We start from the raw sequence: 12,561 nt of genomic DNA, 5'->3' as shown, positions 1-12,561 counted from the left end.
ATCTGCTGTGGCAACCCCTAACGGGAGCAGCCGAAAGAAGAAGAATGAATGAATGAATGAGAGTGACTGGTCTGTAGTTATTAAGCTATTCGACTTTTGCACAGGGGCATTTGTAGTCTTTTTCAGGCATGTGGGGGACCACATATTCTCTCTGTGAAGCATTAAATATCTCCATGAACAGGCAAATTAAGTGGTTACTAAACATTTATAAAAAAAAAAAAAAAACACACTATGGAGTTAAACGTCTTCCGGACCTTGACTTGCTTGAAAATGTTGTTTTTGTCATACTCGGCAATGGAGAAATATGTATTACATGCTGCCTCAGGCAGTCACAGTCACATGGAAAAAAAGTTTTTGTTTTTTTTTTATTCGTGACTATAGCTGGTGTAGAAAGCATTAAGCTAATCTAGCAGAGAAAATCTGTGTGTGATTGGATTATGTTTTAGTTTGTACAAACATGTACAAACCTTGCCACATTTGAAATGAATTATATTTGCTACTGTACTCAGTCTTTTGCTTATCCCTGTACTGATATTTAGCAACTATAATTGTAAAACAGTTTAATTTAGTTGCTGTTCCATAAGTTTAACATCCTATCTATGTCTGTTTTTCTTGTTATGTAGACAATCCATGTGGCTATCGTGTGTGCCGGTTACAATGCCAGTCGAGATGTTGTGACACTAGTGAAGTCTGTATTGTTTCATCGGTAAGTATGTTTGAACATAGAGAAATCCATTTTTCCTCTTGTCATTTTCATCCTTCCTGACAAAGTATAATAACTTAACCAGTTCTGTTTATATGGATTTCCATCAACTTCTTATCCTCATGCAGGCTAGTTGTAGACTCGCTGTTCTACTCTTGCTCTAACATCAAACACTGTTTTCTCAGCAGGTGTAAATATATTTTTGACAACACATATTGAGTAAACTTGCAGGCTTCTGTATTCCTACTGTGTCTGAAATCACAATAAGCAGTGACTGAGCACCTGCAGAATGCAATTTTGCACTAAAGGGTAGAATCATTGTCATGTGTTGGCCTAGTAAAGATATGATGATTCCAAAAACAAAATGTGAGAATCTGTGCATAAGCATGCAACTCTGTGATATTAGGTTCATTTGAATGCATGTCATGGTGCTTCTAAAAACGCTAATTAAAAATGTGCCTTTATAATTCTTTTGATTTTTTGTTGAACAGGAAAGAAGAAGAAAGTACATTTTAGGTCACTGAATGAACAAGATGTACAAAGCCATCCTACAACAGCTTAGGTTTTAATTTATATGTAGCTTTTCTGGCAGGGCTACTCTGAAACGGCAGACAAAACTGATTTTGGCTCTCTGCAGGAGTAGCTCTGCTGCAGCTACCCACAGGAAGGCTGTTCATAATATAAAGGGGATTAGGGAAAGCTCTTGGGAGCCTCATCCCTGGAAGAGTCAAAACCTCTGGAGAGCCAGTGGGTTCAGACCTTTTGGGGATCGGAACTGGTGTGGTGCGGAAGCATCGCCCGCTGCACAGCAGCACTTGGGTCCCAATTTGAGGAGGCATATCTGGGTAGGCGATGGAACGTCTTATCTCTCCAGCATGATTATAGTTTTCTTCCGCTGTCGGAGTAGCTTCGTAAACTTCACATTTCAGTGAAAGTACTCTCTGAGGTGCTCACAACTGGGACTGGCCAGATCTCTGTAGGTGGGTACACCTTTTATTGGTCTGGTTTCTCTTATAGCTGTCATACTCCGGGAGTAGCTGTTGCTGTGGCGAATAAGCTTCTTTCGATGGTGTCCAATGTCACACCTTTCAATGAGTGTATTATGAGACTCGGATTTAGGCATTCTCGGAGTGCCTTGTCTGTTGTCTCAGTGTATACTCCGACTATGGTAACTGATTTTTTTGGTGAGGCTGACAATTTATTTGCAGCTACGCTTTGTAGTTGATGGGTGCCCATGAGGTAACACTCCTCTGGTCATGGATGACTTCAATGCGACCACTGGCACTGACAGGGCTGGCTGGCTATGAGGATTGTGTCAGTGCCCATGGGTCTGGCGACTATGGTAAAAGTGGCTCCATGTTCCTTGACTTTGCAAAAGGTCAGGGGCTGTGGATCGCTAGATTCTGGTTACAGCACCCTGAGCTGCATCATTGGACTTGATACTCCAATACTGGTGGTGTGGTGAAGTAGATCTACTACATCCTCATGGGCAGACACTGGAGGCTCCTACAGAACTGCAGGCTCTAAAGAGGTGCCAAGTTTGTTAATTCTAACCACAGATTTGTTGATGTTACTCTAAAGATTTAGCTTAGGTCCAATAGTAGGCTACCACTTACTAGGAGAATGAGGCTGAATCTTGCCAAACTCCAAGATCAAGCTGTTTCTAATGAGCTTGCACGCATTATGTGTGAGGAATTAGCAGATTTAGGTCTGACCGCCGATCATATTGTAATGTGAGATACCTTCTGTGACAGGACCCTGAAGGTTGCTGAGGGTTGTTTTGTTGTTGGTGGTGTTCTCAGAAGGAGATATTTAATCTTGCTGGGCTCCCTGGATATCATCGAGAGGAGTCACAGTGCAAGGCTTGATGGCTGCTCCTATCTGTACCAGGAACTAAGAAGATCAGGTGCAAAGGCTTTAAGGGCAGATAAAGAGGCGTTTCTTAGAGGAATCTGTAAGCAAGTTACATACCATCGGTGGTCTAGTCACCCACATCCTGCTTACAGAGGAATCAAAGCATTACGCACATCCAGATCTGTTTCTTGCAGAGTCATAGTCAGGGCGGCTGATGGAACGGTCCTTACGGACGACGCTGCAGTTGTGACCCGCTGGGCAGGCTACTTTGAGCAGCTGTTTAAAGCTGACCCTCTGGCTAGGACACTAGACATCTCTGGGTCCATGGTTCTTGGTGCCGATCCACCAATTAGCTGTGAAACACCCTGTCTCACTGAGATAGCACAGGTGGTGAACCAGCTGAGGGTAGGGAAGGCTGCAGAGATCTGTGGTATCCGGGGTGCACTTCTCCAGGCTGGTGGCAAGACTGTCCTGCTGGCATTGCAAGCAGTCTTTGCTTCCATTTGGGAGATGGGCATCATCCAAACTGACTGTAATGCGGGATTTCTCGTCCCTATCTGGAAAGAGAAGTGGGAGCACTGTCCATGTAAGGTCCTTGCTAGGGTCATCCTCAGTAGGATCCATGATCACTTGCTAACCTACCAGAGACTGGGGCAGTCTGGTTTTACGCCCAGGAAGTCTACCATCGACAGTATCCTGCCACTGAGGGTTCTCATAGAGCATAAATACAAATATTGGCAGAGTTTCTTTGTAGCCTTTGTTGATTTTTGTAAAGTGTTTGACTCAATTGATCAAGTTGCCCTGTTGGACATCCTGAGACTTTGTGGGATTCTCCACTCCCCCCGTAACCCCCACCCCACAGTTGCTGGATATCATGGCCGTTCTGTACACTGGTGCTATGAGTGCAGTGCGGAGTGGAGGCAAAACCTCTGCATTTTTCCTTGTTCATTCTGAGGTGTGTTCTTGCTCCTACTTTGTTCAGTGCTTGCATGGACTGGGTGTTGGGCAGGGTTGTACGGTCCAGCGGCTTTGGGGCGTCTGTTTGTGAAGAGATATTCACGTATCTTCAGTTTGCTGCTGATGCTGTGACATTCATGGAGTCAATGGAGCCTCTGATTGGGCTCTTGAGAGACTGAGTGAGGAGTCTGAGTGTCTAGGCTTGAGAATGTCCTGGATAAAAACCAAGATCCAAGCCTTTAATGACCTCTTGAGCACAGTCATCAGCAGTGAATCTGTCTGTGTTGGGAATGTATACCTCGTAGAGAGGTTTACTTACCTTGGCAGTGACCGTCATGTCTCTGGTGACCCTTCCTGTGAAGATGGATTGGGAAAGTATGAATCCTTGGGTACACCTGGTTTGAATTTGTGTCGAACGAGTATTTGTTCACAGAGTCCCAATTGAGGTATATTACCTGCATCGTGATGGAGCGGCAGTTACGGCTCTACGGCCATGTGGCTCGATTCCCCATGGGTGACCCAGCTTGCAGGATCCTCATTGCTGCGGAAAAGGGCAGCTGGACCAGGCCAAGGGGACGCCCATGTAACATTTGGCTACGGCTGATAGACGGTCATTTCTGGAGGGTGGGACTGGACTACGTGTCTGCCTGTAGGGTTGCCAGCTGGGATCCCAAGGTGTTTTGTCGAGTGTGGCAATGTGCAGTACCAGTGCATGTTTCCTGACCTGACAAATGCTCAATACAAAGAGATCCACCACTTTTGTGGTGCCCAACTGACATATTTTTGACTGTGAAATTTTAAGGTTGAATTCTATCCCTCAGATCAAGCAAAAACTTGCATACAGCCAGAGTAGGAAGTGATTTTTTTGGGGATAATTTTTGCCCCTTTGATGGAAATCCAGGGGCATTTGGCAAGATGTACAAAATAAGTCACTTCATCAGAATAGTGTTATAAATAGTAGAGAGAAATCATGTTAAGCTGTGAATTGGACTCGGAGACTCCGTTTCCTTTCTTTTTACTAAAAAAACAAAACGTTAAAACATAAGCATAAGCAATATATTAATCCAATGAAAAGAAAATATTTCACATGTAACCTTCTTTGAAATAAGAGCACATCCCATTATGAGAGGAAATGGTATAATTCTATACAAGAATGAAGTAAACATTGGAAAGAGAAACAGCATAGTGACTTCTTAAAGACATTCCATAAGGATAAATTCATTGTAATCATCTTTATCATTGTCAGCCACTGGGGCTGTTCGCTTCAAGTCTTTTACCATATGACTTGGTTACTTGTGGAACCACTTCACCACCATTTCCACAGTATTACTTGTATCATTTTCTGGTGATTCTCCCTGGAAATATAGTCATGATGTCTGCCATGGATTCAGGTTAATGTGTCAAACTAATTTTACACAGTTCAAATAGATAAACATTCTCCTGGAAAGCAATGTTATTATGTTAATGCTTCCCTTTACAAAATCTTCAGCAACACAGGTGCTTATGGCTCTTGCTCCGATGCTGCCATGAGGTACACCTGAGCAAGCATTGCAATACATTTATCTTACTTTATCAGAACAAATTTCTATTTTGAGCCAATCTGTCTTTTATTTTTCAGGTTGACCCCACTAGCAGTTATGGGCTGTGGTGTTGATTGTGGTGCGTTGTTCTTCAAGTTTGGAGAAGATTTCACAGCAGCAGTTTATATAGTGAAGTGGGCCATTTTACAAATGAAAGCATTATGCATTCAGATATTCCAAGCTTAACATTAGTTGGAATTGGAGTTTAAAATTTTTGATTTAGTGCAAGGTATGGCAGTCATACATAGAAAATTATTTTTATAAATTTATATTTTTGGCCCTGTCCTTTGTGTTTAAGGGGCAAAATGGGTTTAATTTGAGAGTTTCTTTGCCTTAGATTGTATCTGACACTTCCCCCTTCCAATTAACTTTCTATATGCAAGTCTGTGAATATATCTTTTAAGACTTAAAATGTTGCCCTCTTCATATTGACCTAGTAGACTCGCTTACTATGAAAGGGTGCAGAATGTTTCTTATTTTCCGACCTGTTAATCCAAGTAGTTATACCCCAGTTTAATGTAATTGACTTTAAAAGTTCAGAATATCTTTTCCATCTGTAAAATGAACATACCAGCTTGTTAGGTCTACCAGTTTATGAAAATAATAGCAGCCCAAAGCTTTTTACAAGCACTATAAACTACTTAATCCATTACTTCAAAGAATGAGTAACTTTACTATCTGTAGCACTGATTTGCTTCAGGTAGTTGAGGAAAAGGATAATCATTTTCACCATATTTGACATTTCAACATGCCATGTGCTGATCGTGAAATGGATAGAAGTGGCATGGCTCCCAGTTGTGTTTCTGTATACACATTGGATCCATTTGAATAAAGGAATGTTTTAGAATGCAAGCTGTGCATTTTTGCCATTAATAAAATGCTCTTCTTCAAAAATAGCCATAAGTTAGAAACCTACACTAGGTAATATTTTTCACAGGAGGCAACTTTTTATGGACTTTTTCTAAGGATGATTACCAGTACACACTATTCACAACCACGCTGGCAGTAAATGCAGTGTCTTTCGACTTGCACTCAGAAGCAAATGTGTGGGGACGTATTTTTCTTCAAATAACATGGTCCAGTGAGTAACGAGAAGAGCTGCTTGCTTTAATAGACTTTGCTGATAGCTACACAAATTGCAGGACCAAACAAATTAAAATCAGACCCTTTTCTTGACATTGCAAGCACTGTTGTTGTGGCCCTGACATTACCCATCCGTATCTCTAGATGTTGTTTTATCATAACTCTGCTGTCAACAGAATTTTTGTTGCACACTTAAGCAAAGCGATTAGGAAATTAAAGCATTCACACTCCAATGCTTAACATTTACTTTTGAGATTAAAGGATTTTTTGCTAATGTGACACAAGGTACTACTTAACCCGTTAGTAACTTTAAACTAAAAAAATTGACACATATTTCTGTAAGCTATCATATCAATTTATATAATAATTTAAGTTTATACCCTCAGAGCTGAGCTTTGGCTCCATCCTGGCCCCTCATCTGGCCCAGCAGTTTGCCCTGTCTCTTCCGATTTGCATCTGTTGCTTGGCAATACTGATCATGCTGCAGTCAGGTGGTGGGAGTGGCAAAGAAAAAGCCTTAACTCAAGAATTGTTCTTCTGCAAAAGCACATAGTTGAGTTAGCTCGCACAATAAGTGCTTAATGATTTAGTGTTTTTAACTATTTTGCTTTCTTCCAGTATTTTTTTCAAAGCTAATAAAAACGTAATAAGCCTGTATACCAATTTTTTTTTCTATTCATGTTGCTGTTATGGATTGTATGCTGTGTGACTATATATACAATATGTAAATGGTTTCCGTTACTTGTTTTGATGTTCTTGACAGTTCTAGGTCTGCCAGTGATTGACTAGCTCAATTTATGCATTTGTTGCTCTTACTATTGGAAAACTGTGAGGATGTTTAACATTTAGAGCTTAGATAATCATTTTCTGTTTTCTGTAAGGCTTTTTAAGACTGTTGCAAACATTCACTGCTTGTTTCTATAATACGTGATAAGTTATGATGCATGGGTAATATGCATAAATGGTAGACCTTGAATGGTTGATTTTTATCGATTATCAATCCATCCTTGTTAACCATTTAAACATTTTGTCATTCCATGCTTTTAAAGATGGGTCAGGTGATGATACTTCATTGAATCACAAGACACATAATTCTAATGATACAGTAATCTCATATAATATATATAGGGTTGTCCAGATCTAATTATGCAATTTTCATTACGCTATATCTTATTAAGTTTATTACACAGAGAATTCATAGCACCTGCCCTGCACATAGATATTTCACTTAAAATTCTTTTTGTTGCTGATAGATGGCAGCACCTGCCATGCATTCCAAAATGGAGGGGAGATGGTTGTCAGTCGAACAGTTACATAATTAGATCTGGACCACCCTGAATATATAAATATATATATATATAATATGTACAGTTAGGTCCATAAATATTTGGACAGAGACAACTTTTTTCTAATTTTGGTTCTGTACATTACCACAATGAATTTCAAATGAAACAACTCAGATGCAGTTGAAGTGCAGACTTTCAGCTTTTATTTAGTGGGGTGAACAAAACGATTGCATAAAAATGTGAGGCAACTAAAGCATTTTTTAACACAATCCCTTCATTTCAGGGGCTCAAAAGTAATTGAGTGTATATATGTATATATATGTATGTGTATATATGTATATGTATATGTGTGTATGTATGTATATGTATGTATGTATATATATGTATAGACAGTGTGTGTATATATATATATATATATATATATATATATATATATATATATATATATATATATATATATATATATATATATATAAATATAAATGTTTTACATGTTAAGATGAATTAAATAATCCATATTATTCTTTTTGAAACCATTGCTTAAGTACCCCGCCTCAGCATTTAAAATTTCCGTCACTTGTTGTTACATAGGAGAAATACCCATTTCTATTGAAAATTAAATTCAGATTCCATTATAAATCCTTTTTAACAGTTTAAAGCAAGCTCAAATGGATTTCTGCACAAAGTAATTGGTACTCTGTATTCAGTCTTCCTTATGATTATTCATAGTAGTTTCATAATACCTTACAAACTCCAAGTATTAAATATATCGAAAGACTTCTCCATTAATGAACTTGTTTTTGTGTCATTGGAGATTTGTGCAGGTTCATAAGCGGCACTTAGTTTTTAATGAAATATTTTTATGAGGTGGCAATGTGTTACTGTAGTACTCTTATTTATAATCATTAATAATAATTTATATTAAGTTTGAATAATTAAAACCATGAGTTGTGCACTTGCATATTAATAAACAGAACATTTTATTAATCATCTATATCATGATTTCAGTAAGTGTTTTATAATAAATTTGAAATTGCCAGAAGTCTGCAAAGAAGTGTAACTCTGAATAGCTAAACCCTAGCAAATAATTCAGTCCGAATACTACGGTTATTTCAGTATAGCTTGTTTCATAACTAACATAGAATCGTTATCTGGAAATTTCTTGTTTTCTTTCCCTTAATAGACCTTTAAGATCTTTTCAAAATTTCATTCCTTTGGGAAACTACAATATGTAGTTAAATACGTCATTGTTCTAATTGCTTGCTATGAATATGCACAATATGCTGATTGTTGTTTGAACATTTCCTGGAATGTTTTTTAAATCAAAAACACCAAAAATCTAAATTTAATTCTTGATTCCCTATGTCAAATTGTTCATAAGATTGTGTTAGTACTGTATTGCCTGGTTCCCTCAGACTCTGACTTGTAGTAACATTTTCTAAAAGTATTTCAACACAAAAGTCATTAACATTACCTGTAAAATAAGCACTATAGACAGTCAGGCAGTCAGTCATTATCCAACCCGCTATATCCTAACACAGGGTCACGGGGGTCTGCTGGAGCCAATCCCAGCCAACACAAGGCGCAAGGCAGGAACAAACCCCGGGCAGGGTGCCAGCCCACCGCAGGGCACACACCCACACACACAGCACACACTAGGGACAATTTAGGATAGCCAATGCACCTAACCTGCATGTCTATAGACAGTCTATGTGTAAATACTGGTTTATGTATCTTCCGCCTCTTCTTTCGGCTGCTTCCATTTAGGGGTCACCACAGCAGATCATCCATCTCCATCTATCCCTGTCTTTTGCATCATTTTCTGTCACACCGGCTGCCTTTATGTCCTCCCTCACCACAACCATAAACCTCTTTGGCCCTCCTCTTTTCCTCTTGCCTGGCGGTACAGATACTGGCTTATGTATACTACTTCCAAATCGATAGCATCTACACATTAGAGATTAACTGCAGATTTCCAAATTAAATCAGATATGTAGGCTTTCCTGGATATGTGAATACATCATTTTAAGAATCGAAAATTCAGTCAGAAAATTTTTTACAAAAATACATTTTTTTTTTTTACCCCTTTTGCTTCTGTGAGGGTAGTAGCAAGTGTAACAAGCAACTTCTGTACATCAGTCACTCTGTCTGTCTATCTTTGACAAAAAGCCTTTTCTATCCATTTTCCAAACTCATTTTCTCATGGTTGGATGACCAGTTGCATTGGACATGAAACAATTGAGAAAACAGACCTAAGACAAAGACCTAACCTGGAGAGAACGCCTGTTCTGAGCAGGACAGACTCCACTGAATGTAAAAGCATTGTTTTCTACTACATTTGGTGGGATATTGGGGAGCTGGAGGTAGGGGAATCACTGCTTTTCAAGTTATGTTGGAAACATCATGCAATTGCTACAATTAAACTATGCCAGCCAGGACGGAAACCATCCCAGTCTCATATGGGCTCAATGAGTACACAGACACTTTCTAATTCAGGATGTATCATTATTTATAACTCATTATATACAAATTACTGTGACCTTCTCTGGAGGAGATTTGGTCTTGAAATTCTTCACATTTGCAAAGATTGCTTTTTGACATCTCCTTTATATGTAAACGCCAGCAGTGACTCTACTCCATTGGACACTTGAGCAAGGCCCTTAACCTGCAATTGCTTCATCCTGGGTATGACGTTAATCTGATTCCAACCCTGCAAGCAAGTTCTCCAAATTACAGGAAAAACTTGGCGGTTGGTTACAGGATTGGCACTCCAGCCACCATAAAAAAACTCCAGCGCACACTCCCAATCTCTTTGTATGTAACTGAGGATTTCACAAGCAACACTTTAATGTATACTTGAACATTACTTTGTGAAACAAACTGAGATAGTTCTTGTTGCGAAAAAATGCAGTCAATTCGTTTTTCTTTTTTACTGTCTGTTCTTGTAATTTTTCCAACGATAATATAAATTGTATGCCTTTTACCATGAATGGTTTTAGCCTAGAATAATTAACGACATTATGTCTAAATTGAAGTTATGTTTGAATACTGCTTTTCACATCAATGAGCACATATCAAAGACAACAGTTTTGTTTAACTTTTGCTCTTTAGCACACATGTTGCCTAACTTTCAGAGGCACACTGTGCCTTCCAGTCACCACCAACTCTCACAAATAATGGAATCAAAAGCTGAAGTGCCCTTAGTGCATTTCTGAAGGTACCAGAGACTAGTCCTCTGTAAGTAAATCAAACTCATTTGCCATTTTTGTCAAATATCACCGTCAGGCTATTGGATTGTTTTTTAATACTATTATTACACAGCAGTTTATAATGCTACTTGTATATGAAGTTAATCTTGTGCTTTTCTAACACAATTTAATGAAATATTAATTTTAATTAATTGATAATGGATGTGTATTTAATGTGGAGATTGTCTGCAGCATTAAATCCATCAGTAGTTAACAAATTATAGCAGAGACAGTAAATATCAGTAGTGTTTAACAGCAAAATGCAAAGTTCTACTAAAAAGTTTAAGTGTGTTTAGGGACTAAGAAGATTAGGATCTCATACAGGGCAGCGATAGTTACAGTCATTTCAGCATGAAAATTTATCGGGGAATATGAAAATACAAATAAGTTATTCAAAAAAATAGTTAAAATGTTATTGTTGTATTTTTATATTTGTTAATATATTTTTATGTGTTCTGCTAGAAATGTTATCAGTGTTTTTGTTCTGGTCTGTGGTGGTTCATTCCAATTCTAATCACATAAGTCAATAATGCATCTAGGCTTTTTTTTTTATGATCTCTAAACTTTTCCAGTGCACTGCCTGGCAGATAAAATATCCATAATTCATTTCTTACAGAAAGAGATAACCTGTCCAATTCACAAACCATATGTGTGCATGTTTGGGTGTGTGGGTGTGTGTGTGTGTGTGCGCTCGTGTGTATGTATGTATGTAGTGCATATGTTAGACTTAATTTATTTGGCTTGTTGAACTTCATTACACCTCAGCAAAGGGGAACTTTTACCAGACAAAAGGGGAGAAAACAAAGCATCTGGAGGAGTTTGTGAAAACTGTAGCTGAATGCGAGTAGCCGTGTCAGCTGAGATTCCTTGCGTCTCTGTTTTCTCTTAGATTACATCAGTTTGACTGTTGTAAAGTTCAGTACAAATCAGCCTTCAAGCACTTTTCTCAGCTGGAGTTGGATACGCAATCCAAGTGTACTGAAGTACTTGATATTAACATGACAATAAAATCATATACATGTTTCATTAAACTTCACTGTAATATTGAAACTTCAAGATAATCTTTTTTCTCACCTCTTGTATTCAGTATCACTAAGACCCCTTTGACTATATATATTTAAAAATTGACTCAATCTTCTTCAGGTTGACTGTATATATTACAGTTTAACTTGATTTATATTTCGTTTGACATTAAGAATTCAGATTGTAAATATATAATCAATATGTTTGATAACCATATACAGCATTTCAGAAGTCCAAATTTGAAAATAACCAGTGTAAAGTAATAAGTTAATAAGACAAAAATATATTAAATTAAATTACAAAACTACATCATAAAACATTTTGTGCTGCAGCTTTGCCAGTTATCACAATTGCCTACATAGCAAAATCATAGAACCTTTTAATTATTAATCTTGTGCTGTTAGGTAGCAAGGAATTTCAATTTTAGGGTACATAAAATGCTTGCTGTAATTTTTAATTTGAGATTTTCTTTTTCCAACTTTGAAAGTTTCAACAAGTTCAAAAAACAAACTGGGAGTACTTGGTTTATCGTCTACAACAGTTCCAAAGGATTAATGTTCTTTTCAAAACCATGAATTTCAAAGTATTAAAGAAAGTACTTCTATGAAACACCTAGAATGTCTGTTAATGAGCAGCATGGTGGTGTAGTGAGTAGTGCAGCCACTTCATGGATTCTGCATCCTGGGATGGATTCCCACAACCGTATGTTGTTCATGTGGAGTTAGCAAATTCCTCTTAAAGTTCTGAAGGGTTAGGCAATTCCAAATAGGCCTGAGCATGAGTGTGGATGTATATGTGAACAGACCCTGCGAGAGACTAGTGGTCTA

The 12,561-nt window shown here is 38.1% G+C and overlaps 1 protein-coding gene across 1 annotated transcript in view; it reads left to right on the top strand.

Annotated features, from left to right (window-relative positions):
- Window positions 1-12,561, top strand: part of large1 (LARGE xylosyl- and glucuronyltransferase 1) — a 518,602-nt gene that overhangs the window by 289,463 nt on the left and 216,578 nt on the right. The window contains exon 4 of the mRNA XM_051928585.1: window positions 624-706. Coding sequence (XP_051784545.1) covers window positions 624-706 — 83 coding nt within the window. The remainder of the gene's footprint in view (window positions 1-623; window positions 707-12,561) is intronic.

The sequence above is a fragment of the Erpetoichthys calabaricus genome, chromosome 1 (assembly GCF_900747795.2).
Source record: "Erpetoichthys calabaricus chromosome 1, fErpCal1.3, whole genome shotgun sequence".
Lineage (NCBI taxonomy): Eukaryota > Metazoa > Chordata > Cladistia > Polypteriformes > Polypteridae > Erpetoichthys > Erpetoichthys calabaricus.
This window is presented reverse-complemented; position numbering and strand designations above follow the sequence as displayed.